The sequence below is a fragment of the Cavia porcellus genome, unplaced genomic scaffold (assembly GCF_034190915.1).
Source record: "Cavia porcellus strain 051 isolate PalLab524CR breed Dunkin Hartley unplaced genomic scaffold, mCavPor4.1 scaffold_12, whole genome shotgun sequence".
Classification (NCBI taxonomy): Eukaryota; Metazoa; Chordata; class Mammalia; order Rodentia; family Caviidae; genus Cavia; species Cavia porcellus.
In genome coordinates, this window is record NW_026947495.1 from 26,447,893 (window position 1) to 26,474,486 (window position 26,594).

At 44.4% G+C, this 26,594-nt stretch overlaps 2 protein-coding genes across 2 annotated transcripts in view; both read right to left on the bottom strand.

Annotated features, from left to right (window-relative positions):
* Lct (lactase) overlaps nucleotides 1–21,886 on the bottom strand; it is a 47,112-nt gene extending 25,226 nt beyond the window's left edge. Inside the window, exons 1-6 of the mRNA XM_003478721.3 lie at nucleotides 19,543–21,886; nucleotides 12,323–12,402; nucleotides 9,520–9,603; nucleotides 5,746–5,848; nucleotides 4,171–4,246; nucleotides 297–1,023 (exon numbers count right to left, since the gene is read on the bottom strand). Coding sequence (XP_003478769.2) covers nucleotides 297–1,023; nucleotides 4,171–4,246; nucleotides 5,746–5,848; nucleotides 9,520–9,603; nucleotides 12,323–12,402; nucleotides 19,543–20,179 — 1,707 coding nt within the window. The 5' untranslated portion in view covers nucleotides 20,180–21,886. The remainder of the gene's footprint in view (nucleotides 1–296; nucleotides 1,024–4,170; nucleotides 4,247–5,745; nucleotides 5,849–9,519; nucleotides 9,604–12,322; nucleotides 12,403–19,542) is intronic.
* A 2,176-nt stretch (nucleotides 21,887–24,062) lies between these two features.
* The window catches only part of Mcm6 (minichromosome maintenance complex component 6), a 31,829-nt gene continuing 29,297 nt past the window's right edge, over nucleotides 24,063–26,594 (bottom strand). The window contains exon 17 of the mRNA XM_003478720.5: nucleotides 24,063–24,322. Within this exon, the coding sequence (XP_003478768.1) occupies nucleotides 24,206–24,322 (117 nt within the window). The 3' untranslated portion in view covers nucleotides 24,063–24,205. The remainder of the gene's footprint in view (nucleotides 24,323–26,594) is intronic.

Below are 26,594 nucleotides of genomic sequence, written 5' to 3' on the forward strand. Positions count from 1 at the left end.
AGTCCTGCTTCTAACTGGCAACTCAATAGTGATGTCACCATGACCACATTATTTATCTTCTCCGAGTCCCAATTCCCTCATCCATTATGCTATTCTGAGCCTACAACAACTATTTTAAAAGAGCCAGCAGTGTCTGGACAAAATAAGGCGATTAACAATTCATGCTTCTTTTCATGCCTCTGATTTCCTTCAAAGAACAAAAAGGAAACACTTTTGGATAAGGAGACAGATCAAATGACTTCCAGCCAAATGTCTTTTCTCCTCCAGTTAGCAGGAGCTACAGGGTTGGGAAATACCTTAAAAGAGGCCACTCCTGGGTCAGAGATGCCTGGTGCATGCTGGCCGGTGCCGTAGCCTGCGTAGCTCACCACCCACGGCTCGTGGAAGGTCACCCACAGTTTCACACGGTCCCCAAAAGAAGAGAAGCAAAAGGCTGCATAATCCAGAAAGGCATCCACCACACTCTCATTCTGCCATCCGCCTAGGTCCTGCAGGGCCTGAGGCAGGTCCCAGTGGAACAGCGTCACCATGGGCTCGATGTGTGAGTCCAGCAGGGCGTCAATCAGCTTGTTGTAATACTCGACACCTTGAAGGCTGGGGCTGCTCCTGTGCCCCATGGGGAAGATCCGGGACCAGGAGATGGAGAATTTGTACACCTGGGCCCGGAGCCCACGAAGCAGGGCAACATCAGAGGCTGCTTTGTGGTAACTGTCGCTGGCCTCTTCTGGGGTAGCTCGGCCGCTGGTGGCATTCAGGCCATACTGGTCCCAGATGCTGGGCCCTCTGCTAGCCTCAGCCCAGCCCCCTTCCACACTAAAGGCCCCTGTGGAGACGCCCCAGAGAAAGCCTTCAGGGAAAGTGTCCTGCAGGAAGGCGTCCCTTTCTGCCCTGGACTGGGAAGCAAAGGCTTCCCAGACCCTCTGATAGGCCGAGTCCAGGGACAGCGCCCTGCCCACAGTGTCATGGTCCTGCTGCAGTTGGTCACTCTGAAGGGTCAGGTCATCGGTCAGAGAGCAAGTCATGCTGTGGGATTGAAATGAGACAAAGTGAAATTATCAACCACTGAGTTACAAATGGCCTCCTACGGATGACAGGTTCAATGTATTTAATCAGTAAAAATCCCAGCAGTCCTGTGCCAAACACCAAGCCTGCAAAGTCACAGGCAGAAAATGACTAAAAATGGAAATAATTATTCCCTCCTCTTGCATGAGAGAAGTGTGACATGTTCTGTGCTAGATCCCTCCCCCTATGACTTATGATGACTCCCTGAAGTGGATGGGGTCACAGGCAGGTGCTCTGGAGGGTGACTGGATGTGATGTGCTAGGACTTGTTGCTAGGTGGGGTCTGGATGGGAGAGGAGGGCCCCCTGATGTTGGCTGGAAGGGTTTCTCTTGTCCTGGCTCCTTCCTTGACTCCTTCTGCTTCCTGTCTGTCATCAGCCAACTGTGGCATCAGCCAACTGTGAACTGGAACCTCTACAAACTGTAACCCAAAATAAACCACTCCTCCTTTATATTGTATATTCTAGCTGGGCATGGTGGCCCATGCCTGTAATCCCAGCACTTGGGAGGCTGAGGCAGGAGGATCACTGTGACTTTGAGGCCAGCCTGGGCTACAAAGTGAGTTCAATAACTGCACAGGGAGACTCTGTCTCAAAAGGACCACAAAAAAAAAAAAAATAAAATAAAAAGGCAGGTTCTGCTATTGTGCCTCAGTGATGATGAAAATAACTAAGACATCCCTAAAATACGGACTTCGGTTCTGGTGCAGTACTTTCTTCTTATAATTTACTGTTTATAAAAACATAGCTAATAATAATTACTTCAATTTATTGAGCCTAGATTTTGCACTGGCTAGAGCAATAAGGATTATAGTGTATTATCTCATTTAATTTTCACAACTAATTTAAGGGATAGGCTCTACCATTATTTCTAATCATTCTATAGGGATGAAACAGCAACTTTAAATGAGCAACTTCTGGGGCTCAGAGTGCAGTGGCTGTTTACCAACTTGCACAGAGATACTCTAATGAACTCACAGCCTTCACACAGAGCTACTTCCCCAGTACTCTTTATTTTAAGATAGGGCCTTAATAAATTGCTTAGTCAGGGCCTCCTATGATCTTCCTGCCTCAGCCTCCCAAGTGCTGGGATTACAGGCATGCACCATCAAGTCTTGCTTCTGTTTTACTCTAGCCTTTTCTCTTCCTCTTTCCCATGTTTTCCCCTCACTTTAATTTTGGTTATCATCCTATAGACTGATTTCACCATGAGCTGTGCCTCACAGAGTGGGAGGCCCCACAGGCCAGAGCAAATTGCAGCCAGCAGGAGGCAGCCTTGAGAGGACTGGCAGAGATGGTCTGGAGGAGGATTGTGTGTGCGTGTGTGTACATGTGCACACGTGTGCGCAGCACAGCACCTTCCTCCAAGGGCCACCAAGTAGAGGGGACGACATAGCAGGTAGGCCCAGAGCACAGAGCTGACAGGGACAGGAAACTATACAAGGGCTCTCTCCAGAGAAGCAATGCCTGGGCGAGGCAGTCCCACAAGGAGCCCTTCCACCCACCTCCTGCTTTACTCTGCATCAGCTTCCCGTATTTGCTAGAGCATCAGGAGGGAAGTGACTCTGGCTGTGAATCCTCTACACCGCTGCCTTGACCTTGAAGTCCAAGGTGCTCAGCTTTACTGTGCACCTGTGCCCTGTAAAGGTCAGCAGGCCACAGCCTTGTTCTAGGCTGACCCCGCCCCTGGCTGTCCTCCAGGCTTGTTGGGAGAAGGTCTGAACACTGTCTGGATGTTGTGGGTCTTGGAGTGGGGAATCTGGGGTTCACCAGCCTTGGAAAAGATCTGATATAAGGAGAAGCCCTGGGCTCTGCCTCTCCTCTAGCCAACTGGGCTCACACTCTGCTGCCTCTTAGGGACAAAGGGCCACACTGCGCTGTGAGTCCCTTGAGGACCTCACACTCACCTGTGAGGTCCAGAATTCCTGGAACAGCAAACTGCGGCCCCTTTCCGAACCCACTTCTGCCCCTCACCCGCTCTCCCCACACCAGTAGTGTCTCCATCCGCCTTCCCTGGACCAGGCCCCATGAGGCCGCTGTTTTTGGCTTCAGGGGAAGAACCTCGAGGCCAGGGTGAGATCAAGAGAGCGAGCTGGTGCTGCCATGTTCTGTAGTTACCTCTGTAATCAGCGTCTCAGGGAACTCGTTTTATTTGGCATTCTTGTTCCCAAGACACAGCCCGGGCTCCTCACTCCTCAGCCGACTGCCAGTGGAGTCAGACAGCAGCTGTGCCCTGTCTGCACTCCCAGCATCCTGCAGCTGCCTGCCTTTAATGGGCTGAAATACTGATTTGAAATGAACGGAAAGGGCAGGGCGACAGGAGGAGGCTAGGGCTCAGGCAGCTGATGGAAGAGAAGTCTGAGGAGACATGGGCACCGATGTTTATGAACCGCCAGAGGTGGACAACGAAGCCTTGGCCAAGCATCTGGAAGTTGAATGGCTGTCTCCAGCCTGGCCTGCCTTAAGGTCAAACAGCCAGCAGGGGCTGAGGCTCTGGGGACACTGAGGGCCGACTTCCACACCATCCTTTCCCTGCTCGTGTGGCTGACATGAGGTGCGGTGTCATTATAGGGATAACCTCCTGTCGGCTCTCCTTTCTTTGAAAGTACAGTGTATCATTTACAAACCTTGATGCTTCAGTCATTGATAAGAATAAATTATGTGCAGCTTCATCATTAATGAAAGCCTCTTGTTAGGGCCCTGTAAAAGCTGGCTTTCCTGTCTCGGGTGAGAAAGGCATTTCAGGTTTCACACTGAGAAAATAGAGGCAAGAACTCACTTGTGAACTTTCAGGGCCGTGGCCAGATCTATTTTTTTTTTTTTTTTCAGATCTATTTTTAATCTGGCCTCTCTTCCACATATTCTGCCTCAGGGATCTAAAACTAGGATGCAGGGGTTCAAATCCCAGCTCTGCACATTATGTGCGGCCGGGTGAACTGACTGGTGAGAAACCTGGACTGACTCAGTGAGGGACGCGTTCTCTCCTGGAACAGTCAGCCTGCTGTCAGAGAGACAGTGGCAACAGTCCCAAGAGAGGGCCCCTGGGGAAGAGCAGCAGGGCAGTCTATGCATCGGTTACTGTAAGCTCAGTGGTCGGTTCCAACATTACCTTTCCTCGGAACCTGAACAGCTCAGGAAGGCACTGACATCAACCCCAAGGGCGAGTGCTTGGTCCTTATTTCTGGCTGTAAAAGAAGTAGTTTAATTAACGTTGCCTGAAGCTCAACAAAAAACACATACATCTGAAATCAGCAGTCTTCCTCCTAAAAACATGCAAACTCCAAGCAATGGTTTTAAGAGCCTCTGGAAAATACCACAGCCTAAGGACTTGAGGTCAGACACTTCTGACTTGCTCGTGACTTAGAACGGATAAATCAGACTTGAGAGCTACTGCTAGAATCGCCCCAGAGTCTTAGTCAGGTCATCTGGGTAGGATCTGTGAGATGCATTCTACCTCCAAGTGATGCTTATCCTATGCTGCTGGTCTGGAATCACAAACTTGGGAATGACTGAGAAGAACCTGAACATAAAAACCAGTGGAATTCTTGTTGCTATTGTTGTAAATTGTAGTTTAAACCAGACATGGTGCCTCACACTTCATAATCCCAGCTATTCAGGAGACTGAAGCAGGAGGTCACGAGCTCAAGGACATCCTAAGAACATAGCAAGACTGTGTTGGGGATATGTCTGGGTAATTGAGAGTACTGAAAAAATATTGTGGTTTAAGTACACATGCACATGAAAGTTGCCATTTTAACCTTTTTTTAGAGGGGGTCCTTTTTTGAGGCAGGGTTTCACTATATGGGTCAAGCTAGTCTTGAACTCACTTTGTAGCCCAGCCTGGCCTAAAACTCGTGACGATCCTCCTGCCTCAGCCTCCAACATGATGGGATCACAGTTATGCGCCACCATGCCTGACTGTTGCAACCATTTATAAGAGGGTGGCACTGGAGAACAGAACTCATGCTAGGAAAGATGAGGTAGAATTAAGGGCATTAAGTGGGGTTTTGTGGACCAACTGTCAGAGACCTGTGCAGCCGCAGTGGTAGGGGGGTTGCAGGTGGTGGGAAGGGCACCGGCTTCCCCACCTTCCATCCTGCGCTAAGGGTGACCAGGACTCCAGCACTGCCAGGCTCCTTCCTGCAGTCTCCAATGACCTCACCTGTTAACAGACCCCAGCTCTCCCCAGCTCAGAATGGGAGCTGCTTCTTGATTCACAGCCAGTCAGACTCACTGTCAAGAATTTGAACCAGATGCTGAAAAGATGATTCCGGGGCTGCAAGTCTTGCTTGTGAGGGTTTTTAGCATCATCTGTGCCCAGCAAGTCCACATGCAAGCTGAGGTAATAGGGACACAGAACAGGGGCACGCAGAGGGCAGGGGTGAGCCTCTCAAGGCTGGAGAGGCAGGAAACAGCCCTTCAGAGTGGGCAGAGATGAAAGAACTTGGAGGGAGCCAGGCAGAGAGATGGTTCCATGCTTGCAGCTCACCCCTGAGGCCTGGCAGTCTTGTTCAGTAAGAGGCATCCTTCATAGACTTTGCTGCTTGGGGCAGTGGGAGCCGGATACCAGGAAGGGCAGGGACTTCATGCTACCTAGGGTGGGCTCCAGTTTCCCTCCTGCTACTAAACCCACCATGCACCAAGTCAGTGCACCAGTGGGCCCCCCTGCCGACAGCCCACTCACCTTCAGCAAGGCTGACCAGCAGCCTGGCAGCCTGCTTCTCGGTAGAGGGACAATCCTGAAGTGTTAGAGTGAAGATGAAAACTGGCACTTTCAGCTCAATGCCCTGAAAAAGATACAGACCAGCAAGTGAACTGATGTTATTTGAAAGTATCTTTTGATAACACTTCTGTTTCCAAGTGAGAGGCTACAGACGCACCAAACTGGCAATGACCTCCAGCCAGCCCAGTGACTGGGACGGCTGCCTCCAGGCTCTGAAGGAGGGGACTGCGCACCTCAGTAACACAGGCACCCTCTCTGGAGTGACATGACCTCAGCCACACGAGGAACCTCTTCGAGGCAGGTATTGCATCAGTCAGGAACACGTTTGCCTGCTCTGCTCACATCCAGAGTCTGTGTCACTGAAGAAGCTTAACTGAGATTCCACCCTCGCCTTTTGCTTCCAAATAATCCCGTTTGGAAGGGAAACAAGGAGTACAGGTGAAGTAACAGGACTTGAAATTGGTGACAGCTACATAGGGTTCTTTAGATTTTTCTCCTTTTAGATGTTCGAAATTTTCCATGGCAAAAAGCTAAAGAGCTGTCATCTTTTTTAAAAAATCTTCATTAGCACACGTTTGCAGTACATCATGATTACAATCCTCTTGAGGAGCTGGCACGTGTACATGACACCTCTTAATTCTTTGTGTGCCCCTTCTCACCTTCATCATGTCCTCGCTGAAATCAGAGCAGGTATAATAATTGCTGTCCCATTTTCCCCCTCGATGCTTCAATATGAAGGGGAGTATCTCCAGGCTGACATGTTTGACTTCATCTCAAATTATCTCTTTCAGGAAGTGGGGGTTCCATCAGTTTTCCCATACTTTTTTCTCCTCTGAACAGTTAAGGCCACTGAGACAGACAGTAGCAGCTACTTACGAAGGACCCAGGTGCTCTGACAGTACTTCCTCAGCTGCCTGAGTCCTCCTCCCTCTGCAGATGTCGCATTAGGGCCCTGAGACACCCATTGAGCAGCCCGCGCCCACAGGCTTAGCAGGGCTGTGACTACACAGCCTTCACCCTCTCTGTGTTGGGGTTTGCAGGACGAAGGACTGGGGTGCATGCATGGGGACAGAACTTTCCTCCCTGCAAGATCCATGCTTGGTGGCGGGCTGGCCTTTTCCAAGACTGGGAGCCAGGGGGCTTTTGGGGCTGTGCCCACTTGCTGCTCAGTGGTATCCTGGGGAGACAGAGCCTCTTTCTAATAAAGGGGTTTTGAGTTCCTCGCAGCCTCCTGCAGTTCAGACTGGGCTCTTTATCAAGGCGCTGGGCCTGGGGGCTCCGGAGACACCTGTGCCCCATTGCTGAGCAGCGGCGGAGGCCACTGAGCTGCAGTAGGTAGGTGCTTGGAGAAAGTGGAGGAAAGGGCAGTGCGTGGCCCTTGTTCCCTACACCGCCCACAGAAGAGGCCCCTTCATGGGGCAAGTGAGGGCACTGAGGGCGCGCCCGAAGTGTGTGAGGAGGAAGCTGTGGGCTGTGTGCTTGGGCCCCTGAGGACGCAACTCGGCCTTTCTCCCCAGGGAGAACTCCTTTCTTCCTGTCCTGGGTGTGGTAACCGTGTACTGGAAATGTAACTAGGCTTGTAACTAGGATCCCAGAGGACCGTCTCTTCTCTGGCTCCACCACTGTCAGGTGTCACTCTGGATATTTTTGTTGTTTGGTGGTGCTGGGGTCTGTACCCAGGGCCTCATGCATACAAAGTATATGCCCTACACTGAGTTATGGCTCCCAGCCCCATTTGATTTTGTTTTGTTGAGACAGGATTTCACTATGTAGCTCAGACTGGCCTCAAACTCATAATCCTCCTGCCTCAGCCTCCTGAATGCTGAGGTTATAAGTATCCACCGTCATGTCTGGCTTGAATTTTTTTTTTCCCAGTAGTGGGAATTGAGCTCAGGACCTTCTCGCTGAACTACATTCCCATCCCCCCCCCCAATTTTAATTTAGAGACAGGGTCTTACTCATATTGCCAAAGCTGTGTTCAAATTTATAATCCTGTCTCAGCCTCCTAGAGTGCTAGAATTACAAAGCAGACCAGGATGCTTGGCCCTATTCTGAATCTTTGAGGCTGCATCTGAGCTGTCAAAGTGTAATATCTGGAATTAATTTCCCACCAAATAAAATGAAAAAGGAACTGTTATAAGGAATTTTTTTTTTAATGATAGTTAAGTTTGTCCACAAAGAATTTTACCACAGTATTTGGCTAGCCAGCTATGGGACAGCAGTGTCACAGGGACAGCAGGAGTAGGCCTTCTTAAAGATGTTCTCCCACAGAGGGAAGCACTGTAAACCAAGTACAAACTTCCTGGTGCTCCCATTGCCTGCCTCTTGAAAATGCTGTACCTGCATGACCAAGATGGTTTTAAAATGTCCTTAGGTCTGAAGCTTGGCCACAGCTCTGGTTTAGTTCCTTGAGGAGGCCAGAAGACATATTTTGTTGTCACAGGCATAATCAGACCTCAAACACACCACAAGGCTGTCTAAGACCTGGAAATCTCATCAGTAAGTCCAAAACTACAGGCTATGGGATGCAAGCAAATTCAGGTTCAGGTGAGATGTTTATAAAAACTAGTAATCAGCCAGCTGTGCTGCTGTAATCCCATGATAGGAGGATTGTAAATTCAAATTCAGCTCAGGCAGTTTAGTGAGGCTCTGTTTCAAAATGGAAAATAAAAAACAGCTGGGGATGTACTGGAGTGTGAAGGCCCTGGGTTCAATCCCCAATACTGACCCCTTCCCACACACAAAACAAAAAAATCAAATGACATGTGATTTTAAAGAATGCAACCTTTGGGGTGTAGCTCAGTGGTAGAGCACTTGAATATGTGAGGCTCTAGGTTCAATTCCCTGCACAGCAAAACAAACAAAAGAGGAAAAAATAAAGTTTTCATAATAACATTTGCAGCATCTCAGACATGTTTGGAGATGCAGGGTAGCATCTTAGAAGGATAAAGCCCTGGCTCAAACCCCACCTCCAGCACTAACATGCACTAAGTACATTAAGTAGTTTTACACTGCTGGAAACTGTGGCTTAGATATGGTTTAAGTGTGGCTATGGCTTGGGTATAGTGTGTGTTCCCCACCAAAGATTCACGTGTTGGAGGCTTGGTCTTTATGGTCACTCTGGAAGGCAGTGGAACCTTTGAGAAGCAGGATGTGATAGGAGGTCATTAGCCCAAAGGGCCCTTGGAAGAGACTATGTGGCCCCAGTCTCTCTTCTTCCATGTTACTCTGTGATTCTGTACATACACATGCTTTCCCCATGATGCTAAGAAGCCAAGAAATGAGCCAGGCTGAGCTCCTGGCAGCACCATACCCTTGAGTCTCTAGTACTGAGAAGTAAATAAATCTCTTTTCTCTATAAAGTTGGCCTGCCTCAGGTATTTTGTTGCAGTAATGCAAAAAGAACTAACGTAGGAACTATCACTACCATTGGTGAACTGTCTTTTTAAACTTAGAATGAACACTGGAATTTCAAGACCCAGTTTGCTATGTGGGGCAGCACAAGATCCATGTGAACATCTTAATAAGTTAACCTTTATTACTTTTCCTAGGAAAGCCTCTAATATCCTAATGTTCTCGAGAGATGCTTTCAATAGAAATTTTCCCAGATGCAACTGGGCAGGTCTTCTGACCGTTGATAGAAGTTCAGTTCACCTGTTAGCCACAGTATTAAATGTCTATTATGCTCAGGAACATTCACCATTGATCACTGATACAGAAAAGGGCTCCAATTACCTGAAATTCACTCAGCTTCTCTGGTAGACTTGCCTCACTTTGGCATTCATAAGACAAATCAAGAGACAGGAAATCAACTGAATCCTAGAAGGAAGTAAATAGTCATTAGAATATAAGCAATTTCAAAGAGCTGCTCAGTGTTTTGTTTCTTCCCTTATGACCAAAGTGGGATTTTACAAAAGAAATAGGCACTGGAAAACCCTGCGATGTGTGTGTGCACAGGTGTTTCCTGTGTATCACTGGGAATATAACATCTATGTCACTGATGGTGAACCTTTTGGAGCTTTCAATGATAACAAAAAGTTGGCTGTCGCACGTGTGCCATAGGTTCACCACCACTGAATTCTTTCTGGCATACAGCACTCGTAAATGTGTGTGATTAAACAAATAACATAAAGAGCCTACCAGGAATGGTGGGCTCCACCATTAGGCAGACAGTAAGGGAGGGAGCTGGAGTCCCGAGCTGTCTTTAGGCCCTCATGATCCCTAGAAACCTTCCTGGGGTTTTGGTTTTAATTTCAGGCCACATTTTGGAGCCCAACCCAGTTAATCTAGCTGCACCCGTTCTACAAGCTGAAGGCACAGCCCTCAGGTCTGGTCACTGACGCTGACTAGTGACACACCACTTCTACTCTGTCTCTGGCCTGTGTGTGCTTGAAGAACTTCGAAGCGTCTAAGATCTTGGAGACGCCACTGTGACTCACTCCCTGCATACCCGAGTGAGCTTGCTGGCTGCTGCATTTCTACACTTGATCTTAGCTGAGAGGCCGAGGTGCGACAGCTGCTGTGTTTCTGTCCCTTGTGATTAGACCACCGCTCACCTCCTCGCTCTCACAGGTTGTCTGCCAGCAGTGGTGAACCTTTGGCATGCGTGCCGCGGCGGGCTGTTTGTTATCACTGAAAGCTCTAACAGGTTTGCCATCACTGACTGACCTATTTCCTTTGACAAGGATGGTGCACCATGGCCAGCAGGTGGACCAAGTGGACCATGGAACTTTCCTAATTGTTTCACTACGCACTCCCCGCTGCTTTCCCAATCATGTTATCATTGCTTTACTAAAGGTTCCACGTATTTGCTCCACGATGGCAAATATCACTTGAACTTTCCCCCTACCGATCCCCTCTGTTCTGCTTCTGTTTCTCAGTTACATACAACACAGAGCAGACTTCCTACTTTTGAAAGTCTCTGTGTTGGGAACAGGAGACACGAGTCACATTTAAAGATGAATAAGATCCACAGAAGCTTTTTAAATAAATACGCCAATTACATTAAGAAAAGACAGAAAATTAGATTGTTATAAGAATAAAACTTCACTAGTAATGGTCAGATCTTAGTGAGGATAGACTGCGATAGACTTGAGACACCTTCAGAGGATCCAGGCCTGTCCCACCACACCAAGCCTTGGTCTCTGTGTTTTTTTAATTTTTGTCTTCAAGACAGGGTTTCATTATACAGTTTAGGTTGGCCTTGAACTCACAATAATCCTCCTGCCTCAGCCTCCTGAGTACTGGGATTATAGGCATGCTCCACCATGCCTAGCTATGGTCTCTGAGTTCTTTACTAGCTCTCTAAGTGATTCTGCTACAGAACAAAGGTTGAGAGCTAGGGGGCTAAACAAATGGCTAAGGATTCCAACTGGGGAAAGAGTTCACTGGATTGAGCAAGGAGTGTTCATAAGGTCTCCTGGTAGAGAGCACATTCACAGGGACACTAATGATAGAAAGAATCTTGCTGGAAAAAGATTTGAGGAAGGTAGGTAGGAGGACAGGAAGGACATCAAATAAATGTCTTGTATTATGCAAGAGAATAGAGAGGATAGGGTGCGTACTGGGTAAAACAGAAGCTGGCCACATAGCCAAACACTGACAATACACATGCATGCTGGAAAGCCCACAGGAATTTACACTGATTCAGGGAAATGTGGCTTCCCGCTAGGAAATCCATCACAATAGTGCTTTTGGACGACTGCTCTAAAACATTGCACAGGATAAATGGGGCAGAAGGACTGGTTCAAAGGCTGTTGCTGGACAAGCATTTTTCTGATCAGCACTTTGGTCTCCTGAATTTATAACTGATAACATTTATTACCCTTTATAAATTAATTTAGATGGCATTCTGGCCATGTAGTCTGCCTGATAGTGGTTTATCTGGAATCTTATCATACTTGAGTTTTAAATCCCTGAGCTGGTAAATCTGAAAATTAAACCCTGACATGAGCAGCCCCGTGACAGCGCAGACCCCGAGACCACGTTGGCAAAGCTGCAGACCCATACGTCAGCCGTTTTTCTAAAAGCTTTGGGAGCAGGTGGGGCTGTTTACTGCTTAGATATTTTCATTTTTCTTTTGTGGTGCTGGGGATCAAACAGGGCCTTGTGCTTGCAAGGCAAGAATTCTACCACTCTGCCATATCCCCAGCTTCATTTTTCTTTTAAAGAATCATAATTAAGGTGCAGATGATGTAGGAAGCCATAAAGGGGACTTATGGAGCACATTTTAAAGCTGCTTTATCCTAGTATCTGCTTTAATATAAACTGCTGTCTTTGAGTAAGCTATGTTGGACTCAATAAAATATCAGAGCAAGCAGAAGCATTTGGCTTCTTTGATAGGCAAGCTGACACTTTACTGAGCAGGAGCTGGTGCTGCTCAGGTTTTGTTTAAAATAATCATGAATCTAGAGAATATATACCACTCAGAAGAGGCATTTATAAAAATGTCTCATTAGCAGACAAAAACTTCACTTGTTTTTAACAATGCAAGCCATAACTTCCCTCAAATGCTGCTGTCTCTTTGCATTGTGGTCACCTTGGTAAGTGCAGATGTGGCTGGTTCCAGCAGGAGCTCTGGGAGGTCTTCAGCGGGGAGGACCACAGAGAGTTTTCCACCTGGAAGAAAGCAGAGGTGTGAACAGCAGTTGAGCACGGGCAGCAGTACGGACCATGGAAGCCATGGGGCATTCATTTCCTGTTAGACGGTTACTAACTTAAAAAAAGATTTCTGAAAAACTCATTTGCATGGCTTAGCTGAAAGAGTTTAGAAAACAAGGTGCCTAAAAAAAAAAAAGAGTATGAATTAGGAGTGTGACACGCAAAGCACTTAGATTTGTCTTTTAGAATAAGATCACCCTGCCCTGCCACCTGCAACACAAAAGGTGGCAAGACAAGGGCTCCTTCCTAACTTCCTCAGAGATAGGGCCGTTTCAGGAAACTGTTAGGTCGCCCTTATTTGTTGTATGAACATCAGTAGAGCCCCTACTATGCACTGAGGGAGAACAAAGGAAATAACATGTGCAGCTTGTTTTGCTTTGAGATTAGGCAGTGTAATGTTTTTCAAACTTTTACGTGCATCAGAATCACCGGCTGAGATGGTTTAAAAAATGCCAATTTCCTTTGGTGTGGATTCAGCAGATTAGGGTGGGCTGAGGTGATTCTGCTGCAGTGGTCCTCAGAACACAGAGTGAGAAATAGGGCTACAGAGCTAAGATTCCTCATTGTTTTAGATTTTTATCTAACTCTTTGATGCATGTGAATCTTTATCCTATGCTGAATTATATATTCCTTAAGCAACACTTACAAAGTTTCTTAAGATGGGTATGGTAGTGCATGCCTATAATCAGCATAAGGGAGGCTGAGGCGGGAGGATCACTGTAAATCAAGGTCAGCCTGAGATACATAACAGGAACCTGTCTTTAAAAACCAAAATTTCTGGGTTTGTATCTCAGTGGAAGACTACTCATCTAGCATGCATGAGAATCACAAAACACCAAAATCCAAACAAAATAAAAACTCCACTTCTTTAATCTCTCCAAGTATCAAGTTTAAGACTGGGATTATAAAAGATATTCAGAATTGTGATTTGAAAACAAACAAAGATTGAGTAAAAGCAGAGTTTAAGACTTAACTAGAAGGTTATATGACTGACTTTTCTTCCACCCAAACTCTACAAGGAGGAAAATATCCCCAGCCAATAAGACCACCACTAATGACCACTACCAATCAGAGCACGCTTTTTCATAAGCATAATGGAACTTTGAAAACCTCTGAACAGGGTATGTCACAGAGACATCTAGTTCTTGTTCTGATAGGAATATCACATAGAGATACTTCATTCTCATTCTGATAAGATAATGTTTTCTTTTTCCTTTCTTTCTTTCTTCTTTTTTTTTTAGTACTGGGGATCAAACCCACGACCTTGTGGTTCCAGGCAGGCACTGTGCGGCTAAGCTATATCCCCAGTCCCATAATGCTTTCTAAATACTCAAAGATTGGCCTGATGGGTTGGCTTGCTTTCCACTCTCCAGTCTATCTTCACATCAGCATATACAGAATATTTGTTCTCAGCCTGCACAATTTATTGTCTATGGACCTATAAAATGACATACAAGTACAGTATTAACAATTCCTATGTGCAGTTAACACACAAATAATTTCTATTTAATTTTGCAAACTTTTTACAGTGTGAACCAATTCCTTTGAAGTTCCAAAAATTCTCTTATCATACAAAATAATCAAATCCTCAAATACAGTTCCTAACCTGTATCCAATGTAAGCATAAACTATACTTTCTAAAATAATGCAAAATGCAAATTATTTAAAACTAGATATTTCCTCTAAGCTTGTAGTTCATGTTTGAGATCAGAAAGGGACCAATTCTCTGGTTTAAGATAATTTTTCTTGCAGTGTTTGCTGGATATGGTTAAAGAAGGTGTTCATGTCTCCAGAACTCAAAAATCAAGTTGAGAATTGATTGTATTCAGCACGTACAGAAAATAACTGCACCACACTGTGGAATCTCGTCTCCTTCAGAGACACTGTTAAATATTTTGCACCTCACTAAGGATGAGGTACTAAAGGATAAGGTAGGCTCACCTCCTTTTTCACCACAGAGGTAAGTTGGTGCTCTGAAAATCACTGCAGCCACCAACAAAAAATAGTCTTTTTTTTCCACCCTGAATGTGTCCGTACATGTAACCTGGCTGCTAAGATTTCCAGTATCAATTCGTCAAGCCTCCACTGCTGGGCTGGGCTGGGCTGGGCTGGGCTGACCAGGTATGAGCATGGATGTGCTGCAGTGCAACGCAAAGACAGGTGCTGCGTGTGACTCTGCGCTTCCAGTCATGGGGACGCTGCCTCCTCTCTCATCCCTCCCACTTTTCAAAAGAACTTCTCTTCCTCTGTACCCTCCTCAGTGGCAGCACACTCAACGAATCGGTGGGTATTTTATGATAACAAAAATTACAAAAGAATGTTTTTTGGACTGCTAAAAATTATGGCAAATAAACATAACAAAAATGACCATTTTAAACATTTCCAGGTGTACAACTCAGTGGCATGAAGTACATTCACATTGCATTTTTGTTTTTACAGAACTGGAAATGGTACTCAGGGCCTCACAGGTGCACATGCTAGGAAAGTGCTGCACTGCTGAGCTACATCCCAAGCCCTTTTTATTTTTATAGTACAACTAAGTTGCTCACCCTGTCTTGGACCGCCAACCCTCCTGTCTCAGCCTCCTAAACTGCTGGGATTACAACAGTACACTGTATCCAACTCCACGAATCTTGCTATCCTGGGCACCCCGTAAAGTGGATTTATACAGGGTTTGTCTTTTTGTGTCTGCCTCACTTCACTTAGTAGAGTAGCCTCAGAGTTCATCTATGTTGTAATATATATTAGAATTTCCTTTCTTTTAAAAGCTGAATATATTTCATTGTATGTACCTCCCACATTTTGTTTATTCATTTGTAGATGGACATTGAGGTTGTCTCTACTTCTTGATTATATTCCATTTAATGAATAATGCTGCTATGTGGTGTTCAAATACTTGTTCAAGAACCAGTTTTCATTGAGACACATAGCTACAAGTGGAACTACTAGGACATGTGGTATTTCTAGGTTAAACTCTTTAAGAAATGGCCAGATAGTTTTCCACAGTAGCTGCACAGAATTTTATACTCCTGACAGCAGTATATAAAGATTGCCAAGTTCTTTATAACCTCACCAGCCCTTTATTATTTTATGCATATAAAGTGTTTTGATAATAGCAGTCTTAATCGGTATGAAGTGATAACGTGTGTGTATGTGTGTGTTCTCTATTCTCTTTTACATTACCAGGGATCAAAGTGAGGGATTCAGCATAGCACTGAACTGTACTCACAATCCCTTCTTGTGGTTTGACTTTTCCTTATATTGTTGTTTTTTGGCAGTACTCGGGATTGAACCAGGGCCTTCACACTCAGCTATATCCCTAACTCTTTTTAAAATTTTTTTTCGAGAGCAGGTCTTGCTAGTTTACTGTCTCTCATTGTTGAGAGAAAATATCTGAAACCAGCAATGAAGAAAGGAAAGGTTTATGTGGCTTACAGTTTTGGAGGTTTCAGTCCATATTGAGCTGGCAAGGTGCTATGGCTAAGGGGCAGCTGTACATGTTGGCCATAAGCAACAAGAGCAAAAAAGGGCAAAGTATGCCGCTTTCCCCTCTCCTATACAGTATGCCAGCTACCTGCCCCTGGGTGGGTGCAGCACTCACACCGCCAATCCCAGCACTAGACAACAAACCAATCAGAAATACTAGATTCGGCCACCTCCAGACTGCATGGGGGTGGGGGTGTCCATCTAAACATAAACTATAACAGTTACTAAATTACTCAGGTTACATTTGAATTTGTGATCCTCCTGCCTCAATCTCCCAGAATATTGGGATTACAGATATGTGATGCCATACCAAATTCCTTTGCCTGTTTTTGGGGTGGAGGGTTGAGACAGGGTCTATGTAGCTCAAGCTGACCTCAAACTCATGATGATCTACCTGCCTCAGCCTCCTGAGTGTTGGGATAACAGTTGTGCATGCACCCCTGTGCCTGGCTCCTTTGCTTATTTGTAATGGGGTTGTTTTTTGTTGTTGAGTTAGGAGTTCTTCATATATTCCAGATCTTTACCTCTTATCAGAATATGTTCTCTTATTCTGTGTGTTGCCTTATCCTGCTGTTGCTGGTGCTGTTTGGTGTACCAGTATTACATTTAATTGTTCAATGTATCTAATTTTTTCTTTTTTGCCTATGCTTTGTAAATTTTTGCCAAATCCAGTGTCACAAGATACCCCACCCAGTGTTGGAGTTTTATAGTTTTTGTAGTCACATTTGGGTCTTCGATCCATTTTTAGTTTTTAAGAATGCTGTATAGTAAAGGTGTAAGTCCACCCTTATATGTGGGTCTCTAGCTTCCCCAGAAGAGTACTATTAAAAAGTTTCTTTTCCCCATCAAATGGTCTTGGCTCCCTTGCTGAAAACCACTTGACCATGTATGGGTTTCCTTCTGGGTGATCTATTCCAGTGCATTGGCCAATGTCTGTTTCTATGTTAACACCATACAGTTTTGATTTTTGTGGCTTTGTAAATTTTAAAGTCAGGTGGTACGAGTCTTCCAACTTTGTTTTTGTTTTTCAAGATTATTTTGGCTTTTTTTCTTTTTTCTTTGCAATAAAATGGATTTGGAAAAAAAGATTATTTTGACTATTCAGGGACCTTTTCTCAAGGCTCAAATGACTTTCAGGTTGGATATTTTTATTTTGGGATTTGGGTAGGAATGTCACTGAATCTATAAGTTGCTTGGGGGAATAATCACATCTTAACCAATGTTTTTCCATTTTTTCAAATCTTTTTTTTTTTTAGACAGGGTCTCACTCTGTAATTCAGGCTGTCCTTGAACTCACTATGGGACCCAGGCTGGTCTTGAACTGTTGGTGATCCTCCTGCCTCAGCCTTCAAGTGCTGGGATCATAGGCATGTGCTACTGTTCCTAGCTTTCCTTTAATTTGTTTCAGCAATGTTCCACAGTTTTTTTGGTTTGGTTTGGTTTGGTTTGTACTGAGGATTGAACTCAGGGCCTTTGCACTGAGCTATATCCCCAACCCTTTTTATTTTTTGACACAGTGTCTAACTAAATTGAGATTCAAACTTGTACTCCTCCTGCTTCAGCGTCCCTAATGCTTGCATTATATGTATGCACCATCATGTCTACTTAATGTTCTGTAGTTTTCAGTGTACATGTCTATTGTGAATCTCCTGGTAACTTGATCTGAGACTTCCAGCTTCCTAACCATGAGAAAGGAATCTCTATTTTTTTAAATTGGACTGGGTGTGGCAACACACACCTATATAATCCCAGCATTCGGGAGGCTGAGGCAGAAGGATCACAGTTCAAGGCAAGTTTGAATTATATGGTGAGACCCGGTCTCAAAACAAAACAAAGCAAAATGTGTAGAACTCTTGAGTTTAATCTCGAGCACCACACATACAAAACGTTTCATTTAAGAGGAAAATACATACTCTTTTAATAGTGTGGGCTGGCCAATGACCTTTTCCTAAACAGTAGAATACAGAAAGGAGAAAAAAAGTAATTTTAAGGAGAAACCTGATAAATACTACCTCAGCCAAATATTTAATAGCAACAGTCATAAATCATGTTGCTAATATACTTTTGATATAGTATGGTGCAAATGTCTCTTTAAGCCAGTGAGGTAGCACGCACCTGGGTCTCAGCTACTCAAGAGGCTGATAGAATAGGATCACTTGAGCCCAGGAGCCTGAGACCAGCCTGGGCAACACAGCAAGACCCTGATTCAAAAAGCAAAACAAAACGAAAATCATACTTTACTGCTAGGATCTTTCTCTTTTAAACCTGGAATCCAAGTCTATTTATGAGAATAACATCAGACTGACCCCACAGTGGGGGTTTACCAAAGACCTTGTGTTAGGGCCAGGGATTTAGCTCAGCGGTATAAGTGCCTGCTTGGTACGCATAAGGTCATGATTTTGATCCTGGGTTTCAAATAAATGCAAAAAAAAAGGTTCAGCAAAAGACCACATGTTATTACTGATGCCATTCAAATAAAATACCCAGACAAGGAATCTATGGAGACAAGGTAGATTAGTGTTTACACAAGAGAGGAAAATGGGGGTGAGGCAGACAGGAGAGTGGTAACTAAAGGGTGGGTACAAGGTGAAGAAAATGTGCAAAGCCTACCGTGGAGCTGTTTACACATACTGTAAATACACTAAAAATCACTGAATGATGCACCTTAAGTGATTGAACTGCATGATGCACAAATTATGCCCCAATTAAACTGCTTTGAAGAGTTCAAGCAGAGGAGCATCCTAGTTGGGCGTGGTTGCGCATCGTGTAATCCCAGCACTCAGGAGGCTGAGACAGGAGGATCACTGTGAGTTCGAGGCCAGCGTGGGTTAAAAAGTGAGTTCAAGGCTAGCCTGAACTGCAGAGTGAAACCCTGTCTTGAAAAGACAAGACAGGGGCTGAGGATTTAGCTCAGCGGCATAAGCGCCTGCCTTGCAAGCAGGCAGTCGTGAGTTCCATCCCCGGTACCGATAAAAACCAAAAAGACAAAAAAAAAAAAAAAAAGAAGCCAATCGAGCAAAAAAGCATTTTTGCAGAAACCTTTGGCAAGTCTTTAAAAGGTAAACATACATCTACCCTACGATCCACTCCTATGTACTTATCCAGGAGAAATGAAGATGTGCCCACATAAAGCTTGTACGAGAATGTTCATAGTAGTTTTATTCATAACAGACAAAAACTGAAGAAGCCCAGTGTCCCTTTAAAGGAGGAGAGATTTAGTCTGGCATAAGTCAGCAATTCTTAGTATATTCATAAACCTGTGAAGCCAGGCCCCCTATCTAGCTTTAGAACATGCCTATCACCCCAGAGAAGCATGGCCATTAGCAGTTACTATCACCCCTCATCCTGGACAACTGCTGTATGTACTCAAGACTGGGAAGGAGGTTTAAGACATAATTTTCAAAAGGAGTCATGTTCTGACCTTCTAGTCTCCACCGGGAAGGCAATACAGCCTCGGCTTCTCATTACTGTACAGCTATGAGGAGTCTACTCAAAGTGAGTGGGAGAAACGCCACGTCCTGCTTTAAAGAGACGTCCTGCTTTAAAGAGACCGACGGGCAGGAGAGTGATGAGGGCTGGCAGTGGGTCAGCCACAAGGGCAGTGGTACTTACCCTGAGCAGCGTATTCTGCATGATAAATCTCATAGACTTTTCTGTGGGCATCAGTGAGGGTTTGGAGACATGGCGCTCTCGAGTCCCCATGGGAAAGGTCCTTTAACACCCCGTCTAAGTCACTAAAGGTGAACCAGATCCCAACGAGGTCCCCAAAGGAGCGGAAGGCGAACGTGGCATAGTCAGCGAAGAGATCTGCGAAGACATCGCTTCTCTGCAGAGCACTTGGGGGTGGAGTCTGGTGGTGCAGGATGACCAGGGGCTCAAGCTGCGCGGTCCTCAGGGCCTGAAGGAGTTGCCGGTAGCACTGCAGGGTCTTCCCGTCTGGACTGCTGGAGGTTCCTGCGGGGAGCAGCTGTGCCCAGGACAGAAACACTTTATAGTGGGTGATCTTACTGGTGTGGAGACTGCGGAAGTACTCCGGCAGGAAAGAGGGCAGCGGCTGGAGGCAAGTGTAAATGTCCTTGTTCCCAGCTACAAAAGAACTCTGCTTTCCCAGGAGGTGGCTCAGGTTGTGCAGTAAGTCACTGGTTAGAGGGCCAGCTGCTGAAAGGAAATTTCTATCAGATTCCCAGCCTGAGCCCTGGCATGGCAAACTCAGGAGAATAATCAGGACCACTTTCCAGGATGACTCCATTTTCCAAGAGCTCTCAAGAGCTAGCTGGAAGGAATCCTGATTTTATAGCTACAGCTGAGATTGTAAAATACTAAGTGATTATCAATACAATATTTAACTGGGTTATCTATGATTTGTAATCAGTACATGACTCACCAATGTAGTAAATACTTAAAAATATAAAGGCCGTAAGAGATAACGCAGCAAAAAAGTTAAGCTTTCACCCAGAGGAGGAACCTATAAAACCTCTGGAAAAACATTTCCACTTTTTGTCTTACTACTTTAAAATATCTTGACATAGTAAAGCAAAGATGAATCCTTCATTAACCTCCTCCGCTCCTGAAAATTCGTGAATGAATAAACTGGGCACGGTGGTGCATGCCTATAATCAAGCACTTGGGAGGCTGAGGCAGGAGGATGAATGCAAATTTGAAGCCAGCCTCCACTCAGTGAATTAACTACATAACGAGACCATCTCAGAAAAAAAAAGCGAATGATGACAAGAGATTCAAACAATATAGAAATATCTCTGAAAATCTTACAAATTCCTCTGTCCACTCCCTTTCCTTTCCTTGGATAAGCACTTCCAATAATACTGATTTTTCCAGTTTTCTTTCTCCACAAAACTTAATGGTCATTTAACAGAATGCCAGGGCTGAAATGGTGAAAATAACTTCTCTGTGCCTATTTCTTCACTTGTAAAAATGATAATTAGTGACAGGTTGTGGATATTAAATGTAACATTCTTAGAACAATGCAACTCACTGGTACTTATATACAAATGCAAACAAATGTGCCTAACATTTAAAGTATGTAAATTATGGATCATGCCAAGTGTATATATTGTTCTTCAGCTTTTTTGTTTCAGACAAGGTCTTCCTATGTAGCCCAGGCTGGTTCTGAATTCACAATCTTTCTGCTTCCGCCTCTGAGTGCTAAGATTACAGGTGTGTACCACCACACCCAGCCTGAAGAGTTCAAATATTATCTTCTAGGCTTTTTTCTTATTTTTCTGTTTAGAGGTGAAATTCTTTTGTTTTTGAGATGGAATCTTACTGTGTTCCTCAAACTGACCTTAAACTCCTGGGGTCAAGTGATTCTTCTGTTTTAGTCTCCTGGGTAGCTTGGTCTGCAGACACTTGCCATGAGGCTTAGTGGCCATTAAAAATATTTTTATGCCATTTCTCATTATTTTATTACTCATATAAAACCCCCAGGAGTTTGTGTATCACACATTAAAACATAACAGAAAACAACATTCGCCAGCTACTGTGGTGGTACATGTGTGGAATTCCTGAGCTCTGGACGGCTGTGACAAGAGGATTACAAATTCCACCATAGGGCCAGGGATTTAGCTCATGGGGATGTAGATCAGTACAAAGGTCTTGAGTTCAATCCCCGTACTGCCAAAAACTTAAGATTTTCCCACCTTTTAATTTGGTTTCAATGTCTTCTAATATACAATATCTGGTACCAATTTCCAAAAACATCCTTTGTTAAACCTACTTCCATTTCTTATTTTTAAATCTTTATATCATTAACCCATTCTAAATTTTAACAGCATGTACTGTGTGGCAGCCCAAATTCTAAAATGTTACTGGATCAGCCATTCTTTACACACTATTTCAAATGCTGTTCTACCAGAACAGCATTTAGATGTGTCTGGACCCTGAGACAGTATCACAGTATTTTAGTTTCTATACCTGTGTATAGTACTTTTTACTCAGACCAGACTTCTCTCATTTTACATATATATATATATATCCATCCATTCCTGTAATATATATATATATATATATATATATATATATATATATTACATGCCACAACATAGCTATGTCACAATTATATAGTAATTGCCTTATTTTTCTTTTTATTGGTACTGGGAATTGAACTCAGGACCTTGCACTTGCCAGGCAGGTAGGTGCTGAACCACTGAGCTAAATCCCCAGTGTAATTTCCTTATTGATGGACATCTTTTGGGATTTGATTGAAAATGTACTAAATTTATAATCAATTACAACATTCTACATTCTGGAATACTATCTATACACATCTAATTTGCTTCATCAAATTTCATACGTTACAGTTGAGTGGGCCAAAAACAGTCTAGGTTCTTGTGGAGGACAAGGAAAAGAATTGCTGAAGTAGTTATTTTTTTTTTTGAGACAAGCTCTACGTAGCCCAGGCTGTCCTTGAACTTGCAATGATTCTCCTGCCTCAGCCTCAAGTGCTGGGATTCCAGGCAGGCACTACTGCCCAAAGCAGTGGCTATATTCATTGAAGATCACAGGGATAGCAGCAGGAACTGGGAACAGATAAAAGGATGAAGTAAACAAAGGGACCCAGCTTCCAGTATTTAAAGGTCAGACACCTCTTATCCTAGGAGCCTCCCTAGTCTCTCACTGGTGTCAGTGACCTACTGCCTTGGGCACCTAAGACTTAAATCTGAAATATCACTGGTGTGGTGCTGTGTTTACATTTGAAGGCAGACAAGAGAGGCTCACACTTCTCCCCATTTCTCTTTGGTTTTGGTTGAGACAGGGTCTTGCTGACCACTGGTTTCAAACTCATGGAAATCCTCCTGCCTCTGGCCCGCAAGTGCTGGACTACAGAGGTGTGTCACCATGCTCTCCCTAACTTAGCTGCTGTTTCTAACTGTACTACATGCTCCCCTATCCACTAACCACTTCACCTCCCTCACAGGTACATGAAGGAAACTGTGGATATGAAGCACTGTATACACACTCAGAAGTGTGAAGCAGACACTGGCAGTAATGATCTTGCCTTGCTCTCCAAGGCCTCACTCTCAGTAATAGCAGGGTAAGGAAGGAGCCAAGTTCACCAGAAAGGAAGGCATTTTTCCTGGGTTTTTATCTTGGGTAAATATTTGGTAAAAGTGACATTCAAGTTCCAGTCAAATAAGCCGTTTTGTTCCAAGGACTCTCTACCCCATCTTAAGTCCGAGTTAGTGTGGCAAAAGCTCTACTTAATGTAAGTGGAGAGGGCCTTCTTGCCATCTCCTAGAACATCCTGTCTGGCTCTTGTTGCACACTTTTGTCTGTAGGCTGGAATTCTGAGATCCTGTACCCTGAGGCTCCCTCGTCACAACTGGCAAGGCCTTTGTTCTGAATATACTTGACGAGATCATGGCCTACACCTGTGTATTTTTCTCCTTTTTCATCCCTCCTCCGCCACCGTCCCCAGCCAGACAAGTCAGTATCTGTTTTTTTACTACCTTTCTCAGGCTGGTCCCCACTCTGGAGTTCAGTGAGCCTCCTGAGTAGCTCAGATTGCCATCTGTTGTTAAAGGCTGAAACAGTAAGATGACATCATGAGTATACACTGATCCCAGCTAAACCTTAGAGCCGTTAGTATAAAAAAAGTTAATTTTTTTCCCTAGAAAAAGTCAGAAAATCTGTAGACAGCTTGTGATATAAAGTGACATTATTCCTAATTGAAAACAATTCTGACCAACTGCTTAAGACAGAGAAGTAAAAAAATTAAGAGTAATAAACAAACTTCTTTGTATAAACCACTTTAAGAAAGACACAAATTAAGTTAGAAAGTTGCCAAGTCCTTTAGCTTTCATTCTATTCTGATTCATCACAGGAACCCAGTTTTAAATCCTTTACATCGTACTTCCATCTTTACATACCAGATTACCAAAAAGGGACTCGTTCACAAGTTAAAGGATGCAGCTGGCCGCGTGGCGGCACACACCTGTAACCTAGCATTCGGGAGGCTGCGGCAGGTGGATCACGGAGAGCCCGAGGCCAGTCTGAGGTACATGGTGAGTTCAAGTCCACCCTGAACTGCATAGTGACTCTGTCTCAAAAACAAGCACCCTCCCCACCATGATGGACACAATAATCAAAGCAGAATAAAAATAAATCCAACAGACTTCAGAACAAGTTACTTTATTCTGATGAATAAAAGAAATAGTAATTAAAAACAAAACAAAACAAACACTCTTCTCTCTGGCAGAGCCACATCCAGAAGGTCCTTTCCTCAGTCCATTAACTCTTGTCAGTTAATCCCAACATCTCAGTCTTCAAGCAAGTAGTTAGGGTTAACCACTAAGTAAGGGTCCTCTTCATAGCTCTCACTTCCCTCTGTGGAGCCTTTCAGCCCGGCCTGGGTGAGCTCAATGAGAACATGATCCTGTGGAACACAAAGATTTGGCCCTCAGGGCTCCGCAGTATCTCCCCCCAACCCCAGTGTCTGCCTCGGGCATTTCCCCACCCAAACCTCCCAGGACAGAGACATATACCTCAAAATCACTACTTTTCTTTGCTAAACTCCCTTCCCGTGCTGCATACCACAAACATACTTTGAAAAATTAGGAGTGTTTAAGTTCATTTACTATGACTTGTTAATTTTAAATTACTGGCCACTGGAGTTTTTCATATATCACCAATTCTTAATTCAGTTAGAAGCAGAATCTAAAGATAACTCATCTGGGAAAATTCCCACCCTAAACTAATAAAAATAGAAGAATTTTTTGCATTAGCTTTTTGCATGTTACCACTAAGCTACATAAAACCCCAAACCCCACTATTTGGCTTAAAATGTGGCACACCAAGCAGCTGAAAATGTCCATAAATGAGACCAGAGTCAATCCCATGTAAAGGAACTCAGGAAACAGGGATATGATGCTAAAAAGTTTGGCAAAGCCTCACAGTAAGAACACCAAAGCCATCAAAGAGAATTGGTCATGTTCAGGCATCTTTTTCTATGTGTTAACACCCACAGAAGCACACTGATGAGCACAGTACGAGCTCACTTGCGTTTTCTTTATTTATTGGGACCGGGTCTTGCTATGTAGTTCAGGATAGCTTTAAACTCAATGTGGCCTATGCTGGTTTTGAACTCACAGTGATTCTCTTGCCTCAGTCTCCTGAGTGCCAGCATTAAAGGTATGTACCAGCATGTCCAGTTTTTTTCTGAGACAAGGTCTTACTATGCAGCAGTTCAGGCTGGCTTCAAGCTTTCGGGCAATCCCTCCTGCCTCAGCCTCATATGGGCTACAGAAGTGCGGTATAAGCTCTCATCTTGTGACAGAAACAAACTCAGGCAATGAGCCAAAGTTTAATTGTTAAATTACATCGATTAGCTTCATGATGTGTTTGTTCTACAGTTCTGATGTGGATTTCATTATTTTACCTCATGCAGTTCCCAAGTGATGCTAGGCAGAGAGGAACTGGCTGATGCAAAGACATTTCCCACTAGAAAGACAAGCCTGTGCACATCCACCTCAGTTCTCATCCCTGCAATTATGTTCACTGCCCCACAGGCAAACCCCTTGTCAGAGTACACAGCCCTGTCACACAAATAGGAATGTTATACAGTGAGCAGTGGGGAATGAACTGGGATGGCTGACTCTGTGCCATCTGAGCAGGAAAACCCACACTGTAAGCCCTGGGGATACAGCAGTCTCTGACCTCGGAGAATGGAGCTAACATTCATTCTGCAGAGACAAACTAAACACCTAAGTAAGGAACGCACTGCCAAGCAAAACAAGCACTACAAAGAAACGAGATCCGAGTGTCAGCAAGTATGAGCCTGTTATTTTGACGTCAGGCAAGGGAAGGTTCTTTGGGAAGGTAACACTGAAGCAGAAATCAGAATGAAGGGTGTCTTGATGAGGAAAAGGACAAATGCAAAAGTGTGCCTAAGTGACAAGGCCAGTCTTACTGGGACAAAAATGAGCAAGAGTGCTGTGAAATGAGGTGGACGAGGGCAATAGGGATTAGACTAGACTGGTGGTGTCCAACCGATGGCTTGCGTGCCACAGCCAGCTGTTTGTGGTCACTGAAAGCTCTGAAAGGTTCACTATCACTGGACTACTAGAGTGTCTAGGAGTTTCCACAACATGACAGGGACACTAGATTTTATTCTAAATGTGAGAAAGGCATAGGTAGTAGGATAAAAAAAATTTATGTTCTGAAAAGACCTGATTGGCTCTTGGCAGCCAGTACCAGGGGGTCAAGGCTGCTGAGGGAGTTTGGGAATGGTGGCTTGGTCAAGGCAGGAAAAGAAAAAAGAAATCAAGGATGTTTCTAAACTGTTTGGCCTACTGCACTGGGGGGTGGAGGTGTAACTTTCTGAGCATACTAGGTAAAAGACGCCTATTAGTTCAGTATACAACTGGCTATATAGATCTGGAGTTTACAGGAGAGGTAAGACTAAGCGTGGGAGTTGTGAGCAGATTGGTGAATTCACAAAACCAAATCAAGTCACCAAGGTAATGGATGAAAATGACCTTTGTATAGTGATGGTGAACCTTTCAGAACTTTCAGTGATACAAACAGCTGGCTATGGCACACGTGCCATAGCTTTGCCACCACTGCCACATAATAAGAGAAAGATTCAGGAAGGGTTAAGAGTTGGCCATACAAAAGACCAATTTTTTCTTTTCTTTTCTTTTTTTTTT